At 46.1% G+C, this 6,456-nt stretch overlaps 1 protein-coding gene across 1 annotated transcript; it reads right to left on the minus strand.

Moving 5' to 3' along the window:
• Positions 1 to 1,833: 1,833 nt before the first annotated feature.
• Positions 1,834 to 6,220, minus strand: LOC123487483. Its single transcript, XM_045218681.1, has 9 exons — positions 6,112 to 6,220; positions 5,737 to 5,994; positions 5,393 to 5,638; positions 4,888 to 5,145; positions 3,965 to 4,304; positions 3,611 to 3,841; positions 2,919 to 3,205; positions 2,551 to 2,820; positions 1,834 to 1,900 (listed from the first exon to the last, which is right to left on the minus strand). The coding sequence occupies exons 2-9, from the start codon at positions 5,979 to 5,981 to the stop codon at positions 1,834 to 1,836; spliced, it is 1,944 nt and encodes a 647-aa protein (XP_045074616.1). The 5' UTR covers positions 5,982 to 5,994; positions 6,112 to 6,220.
• Positions 6,221 to 6,456: the final 236 nt, after the last annotated feature.

Raw genomic sequence — 6,456 nt, forward strand, 5'->3', positions numbered from 1 at the left:
TACAGTACCATGTAGTGGACCTACTGTATGTCTGTCTAACAGTATTACAGTACCATGTAGTTGACCTACTGTATGTCTGTCTAACAGTATTACAGTACCATGTAGTGGACCTACCGTATATCTGTCTAACTGAGTATTACAGTACCATGTAGTTGACCTACTGTATGTCTGTCTAACAGTATTACAGTACCATGTAGTTGACCTACTGTATGTCTGTCTAACAGTATTACAGTACCATGTAGTGGACCTACTGTATGTCTGTCTAACAGTATTACAGTACCATGTAGTTGACCTACTGTATGTCTGTCTAACAGTATTACAGTACCATGTAGTTGACCTACTGTATGTCTGTCTAACAGTATTACAGTACCATGTAGTTGACCTACTGTATGTCTGTCTAACAGTATTACAGTACCATGTAGTTGACCTACTGTATGTCTGTCTACCTGAGTATTACAGTACCATGTAGTTGACCTACTGTATGTCTGTCTAACAGTATTACAGTACCATGTAGTTGACCTACTGTATGTCTGTCTAACAGTATTACAGTACCATGTAGTTGACCTACTGTATGTCTGTCTAACTGAGTATTACAGTACCATGTAGTTGACCTACTGTATGTCTGTCTAACAGTATTACAGTACCATGTAGTTGACCTACTGTATGTCTGTCTAACAGTATTACAGTACCATGTAGTTGACCTACTGTATGTCTGTCTAACAGTATTACAGTACCATGTAGTTGACCTACTGTATGTCTGTCTAACTGAGTATTACAGTACCATGTGAGTTGACCTACTGTATGTCTGTCTAACAGTATTACAGTACCATGTAGTTGACCTACTGTATGTCTGTCTAACAGTATTACAGTACCATGTAGTTGACCTACTGTATGTCTGTCTAACAGTATTACAGTACCATGTAGTTGACCTACTGTATGTCTGTCTAACAGTATTACAGTACCATGTAGTTGACCTACTGTATGTCTGTCTAACTGAGTATTACAGTGCCATGTAGTTGACCTACTGTATGTCTGTCTAACAGTATTACAGTGCCATGTAGTTGACCTACTGTATGTCTGTCTAACAGTATTACAGTGCCATGTAGTTGACCTACTGTATGTCTGTCTAACAGTATTACAGTGCCATGTAGTTGACCTACTGTATGTCTGTCTAACAGTATTACAGTACCATGTAGTTGACCTACTGTATGTCTGTCTAACAGTATTACAGTGCCATGTAGTTGACCTACTGTATGTCTGTCTAACAGTATTACAGTGCCATGTAGTTGACCTACTGTATGTCTGTCTAACAGTATTACAGTACCATGTAGTTGACCTACTGTATGTCTGTCTAACAGTATTACAGTACCATGTAGTTGACCTACTGTATGTCTGTCTAACAGTACCATATAGTTTACCTACTGTATGTCTGTCTAACAGTATTACAGTACAATGTAGATATTAATAAAACAAGGTATACCATTCATTTCTTTAAAAAATTAGATACAAAATAATGTATGAATATATAAAGTATTTACACACAAACTGTTAGTGGTAAATAAAACTACATATTCCTATCCTACAGTTATAATACACATGTTCCTGTGTTTTTAAGGACCTGAGTGACAACACATGTAAGACGTCTGTCCACCAGATTATACATTCCTGTCCCTAAGACTATTCTTCTGGACTCAGATCAATCAGTGTGATTTTGAACCAGCCTTCTATATACATTGACCACATTATACTGTCATTATACAACATTATCTTCACCAGATCTCAAACCAGTCTTCTACATTGACCACATTATACTGTCATTATACAACATTATCTTCACCAGATCTCAAACCTCTTGTCTGTCAGGAAGGGTCTTCTGTCCTGGATTCTGTTGTTGAAGAGTCTGTAGAGAAGAACATTACTATTATTAATCATTATTAGAACATTAGACAACAGATCTCCATTCTCCAACAGTTGCTCCCAGCAACAGACACACCCATATGATCTCTCACACACGCTCTGCCCACCGTCACACACACCCTTACCGTACGGTGTGTATTGAAGTGTTGGTGGAGACCAGTTGGAGTATTTTGTCAGTCAGAGCATCAGTGATGTCATTGTGACTCAGGCTACGAGAGAGAGAGAGAGAGAGAGAGAGAGAGAGAGAGAGAGAGAGAGAGAGAGAGAGAGAGAGAGAGAGAGAGAGAGAGAGAGAGAGAGAGAGAGAGAGAGAGAGAGAGACAGAGACAGAGACAGAGACAGAGACAGAGACAGAGAGAGAGAGAGAGAGAGAGAGAGACAGAGAGACAGAGAGAGAGAGAGAGAGAGAGAGAGAGAGAGAGAGAGAGAGAGAGAGAGAGAGAGAGACAGAGAGAGAGAGACAGAGAGGGACAGAGACAGAGACAGAGAGAGAACACGAGTGATCAGGCATTTGTCATGTGGTCACACACACACACACACACACACACACACACACACACACACACACACACACACACACACACACACACACACACACACACACACACACACACACACCCACAAGCCACTCACTCCAGGACTTGTACTTTGTGCAGGTGTGTGATCAGGGCCTGTAGGTGGTGGTCTGTGAGTTGACAGTGGCTGAGGTCCAGTTCTGACAGCCCCTCTGAGTGTTCCAGAACCAGGGCCAGAGATCCACAGGCCTTCTGGTCCAGCCTGGTCTCACTGAGGTCCAGCTCTCCATCCAGGGCTCTGCACAGGGACTCTGCGTGCCTCAGCACCCCCTCTTCAATCCACTCACACACAAGGTCCAGCAGCTGACGTAGCAGAGCTTTGCTGGGGCTGACAGGACAAGAGGCAGAGATAACATTATGACATAGAGTAGGTCTAACTCCTACTGATGAACTAGTTGGTTAAATGTTTGTCTTTGTGTGTCTAACCTCAGCTTGACAATATGCAGGATGGGAAGCAGCTCCCTCAGTGCTCTGTCCTCCACCTCACAGTCTCTTAGGATGATCTGCACCTGGTTCTGGACCAGCTGGGTGCTGTGTTGGTTCTGCTTCAGAACAGAGTGGATGGCCCTGCAGTGGTCAGTGGTCAGACACAGAGCCTCCTCCTGGTCCTGAGCTGACAGGTCCACAGAGGAGGAGCAGGAGAAGTCCAGCCTGTAGTGCAGAGACCTGAGCAGCCATACTGCTGTTGGTGGTGGTGGTGCCCCCTGCTGGATCTGAGAGGCAGCACAGCACTGGAGGAAACTCAGCAGTAACCTCCTGTCAACACTACAGAGAGAGAGAGAGAGAGAGAGAGAGAGAGAGAGAGAGAGAGAGAGAGAGAGAGAGAGAGAGAGAGAGAGAGAGAGAGAGAGAATAGAGGAAGAGAGAGAGAGAGAGAGAGAGAGAGAGAGAGAGAGAGAGAGAGAGAGAGAGAGAGAGAGAGAGAGAGAGAGAGAGAGAGAGAGACAGAGAGAGAGAGACAGAGAGAGAGACAGAGAGAGAGACAGAGAGGGACAGAGACAGAGACAGAGAGAGAACACGAGTGATCAGGCATTTGTCATGTGGTCCACACACACACACACACACACACACACACACACACACACCCACCCACAAGCCACTCACTCCAGGACTTGTACTTTGTGCAGGTGTGTGATCAGGGCCTGTAGGTGGTGGTCTGTAAGTTGACAGTGGCTGAGGTCCAGTTCTGACAGCCCCTCTGAGTGTTCCAGAACCAGGGCCAGAGATCCACAGGCCTTCTGGTCCAGCCTGGTCTCACTGAGGTCCAGCTCTCCATCCAGGGCTCTGCACAGGGACTCTGCGTGCCTCAGCACCCCCTCTTCAATCCACTCACACACAAGGTCCAGCAGCTGACGTAGCAGAGCTTTGCTGGGGCTGACAGGACAAGAGGCAGAGATAACATTATGACACAGAGTAGGTCTAACTCCTACTGATGAACTAGTTGGTTAAATGTTTGTCTTTGTGTGTCTAACCTCAGCTTGACAATATGCAGGATGGGGAAGCAGCTCCCTCAGTGCTCTGTCCTCCACCTCACAGTCTCTTAGGATGATCTGCACCTGGTTCTGGACCAGCTGGGTGCTGTGTTGGTTCTGCTTCAGAACAGAGTGGATGGCCCTGCAGTGGTCAGTGGTCAGACACAGAGCCTCCTCCTGGTCCTGAGCTGACAGGTCCACAGAGGAGGAGCAGGAGAAGTCCAGCCTGTGGTGCAGAGACCTGAGCAGCCATACTGCTGTTGGTGGTGGTGGTGCCCCCTGCTGGATCTGAGAGGCAGCACAGCACTGGAGGAAACTCAGCAGTAACCTCCTGTCAACACTACAGAGAGAGAGAGAGAGAGAGAGAGAGAGAGAGAGAGAGAGAGAGAGAGAGAGAGAGAGAGAGAGAGAGAGAGAGAGAATAGAGGAAGAGAGAGAGAGAGAGAGAGAGAGAGAGAGAGAGAGAGAGAGAGAGAGAGAGAGAGAGAGAGAGAGAGAGAGAAACAGAGAGAGAGAGACAGAGAAAAAAACAGAGAGAGAGAGAGAGACAGAGAGAGAGAGAGAGAGAGAGACAGAGAGAGAGAGAGAGACAGAGAGAGAGAGAGAGAGACAGAGAGAGACAGAGAGAGACAGAGAGCGAGAGAGAAAGAGAGAGCGAGAGAGAGAGAGAGAGAGAGAGAGAGAGAGAGAGAGACAGAGAGAGAGAGAGAGAGAGAGAGAGACAGAGACTTATTTAAACACCATCACACATTAAAACACTGATAAACACACTACAACTCTGTTTGTCATGTCAACTCCCGGCGTTCCCCTTCAATTCCACCCCTAGGTGAGGTTAAGGTTTAGTGCATTAGACTAAGGTTAGGGTTAGTGGTTAAATCAGTCTTCATATCAATTCTAGCAGGGTTAAAGAGAGCCAACTAAACCTGAGTTGGGAGACTCTGTCCAGAAGAGGCAGGATGCTCTCTATCTCCCCCGGTGGTATGGAGGTCCACAGCAGGTTGACTTTGACTTGGTGGCAGTGCTTCAGGGTAAAACCCAGAGCAGTACAGTCCACTCTGTCCAGCTCTCTGCTGTTCAGGTTGATCCAATGGTCTGAAGACCTCAACAAACTGGACACACAGTCACTGGCTCTGCTGTCATAGATCTGTCTGATGGTGGACTTTACAAAGCTGGAACTGGACCTGAACAAACATGGAGAATGGATTGTTGTGGTTATGTCAAGGTTTTATAAAGGATAACTCACATAGCAACAACTGGCTGGACAGGACATTAATAATTAAAGTCTATAAATATTGAATAAAGATCTCTCACCTCTTGAATAAAACCCTAATGATATTACAGAGGATCACTCAGAACAACATGTCACTGGATATAAATAGTTATGTTCTTCTTTCAAGAAAGTCTGAATAGAGAAAGAAGTTCTCCCACCTCTTGAATATAACCCTTCCCAGAAAGGGGAGAAGATCTGAGATGTTCTTCTCTAGGAGCCTGTTCTTCCTGAGGTCCACAGTGATGTTGTGGGTTGAATGCTGCAGCAGAGAGAGAAGCACTTCCAGGTCCAGCCTGCAGGAGGTCAGGTCTCCACCAACCTTCTCCAGGAACCACTGAGTCAAGTCCTTGTCCTGAGCTTCATACACAACTACAGTCAGCTGCTGCAGAGTGTCTGAGTTCAGTCTAGGAGGTTGGAACATAAAGGCAGTCAGAAATATGAAGAAAAACACATGAATGAAGTTTCTATTTCTACTTTTAAAAAACATCAGCTTCAGACTGACCTGAGAGAGAGAGGTCCCTGGTGACACAGCAGTGTGATGAGAGAGTGACCCTGGATCCAGAAGTCAGTCAGGTCCAGACACTGAACCCTCCAGAGTCTCAGCAGGGATGCCACACTACTCAGAGCCCTGGATAACACTCTCTCTGGTGGCTGGTTGCTCTTTAGGACCAGGGAGAGCTCTGGGACAGTCAGTGGAGTAGCACCTCTCCCTGTCCTCCTAACCAGTCTGGACAGTTTCACTGCCATGCCCACATTCAGCCTGGAATGAAAAGACAAAACTCAAGTCACTTTAAACAGAGAAACCTTGTCAGATAAAATGCTCAATTGGAAAATAAACTATTCAATAGACCTGTAAAAGCTGTTTTACTGAACATACCTGAGCTTGTGTAGCTTTGACTCATGTCTCACAATAAGTAAGGCTCCTTGGAGAGAGATCTTGCTGGGGGTAAGAGTGAGGTCCACTCTGGAGGCACAGAGACCCAGGACTCTCCCACAGACCTGCAGGTTTTCCTGGGTAACTCTCCTCCCAGTGACAGGGTGGAGCCCAAGGCCTGGAGGAGAGAGACCAACTGCTGGTCCTCCTCTCTCGACCTCACAGGGACGGATTCACACACCCTCTGGAAGAACCTGTCATCATCACAGCTGAAACAGCAGAACATGGGGGGACATGAAATCAGACATTTAGGAGACATTTCCAAAAGTATTGGGACAGTGACACATT

Source organism: Coregonus clupeaformis, unplaced genomic scaffold (assembly GCF_020615455.1).
Source record: "Coregonus clupeaformis isolate EN_2021a unplaced genomic scaffold, ASM2061545v1 scaf1721, whole genome shotgun sequence".
Lineage (NCBI taxonomy): Eukaryota > Metazoa > Chordata > Actinopteri > Salmoniformes > Salmonidae > Coregonus > Coregonus clupeaformis.

Excerpts from the sequence above, each read along its gene's own strand:
- LOC123487483 (XM_045218681.1), bottom strand. The coding sequence starts at position 5,981 with ATGGCAGTGAAACTGTCCAGACTGGTTAGGAGGACAGGGAGAGGTGCT. Across the intron at positions 4,305-4,887 it reads GACAGAGTCTCCCAACTCAG|TGTTGACAGGAGGTTACTGC; the intron begins GTTTAGTTGGCT and ends CTCTCTCTGTAG. Across the intron at positions 2,821-2,918 it reads CTGCATATTGTCAAGCTGAG|CCCCAGCAAAGCTCTGCTAC; the intron begins GTTAGACACACA and ends TTGTCCTGTCAG.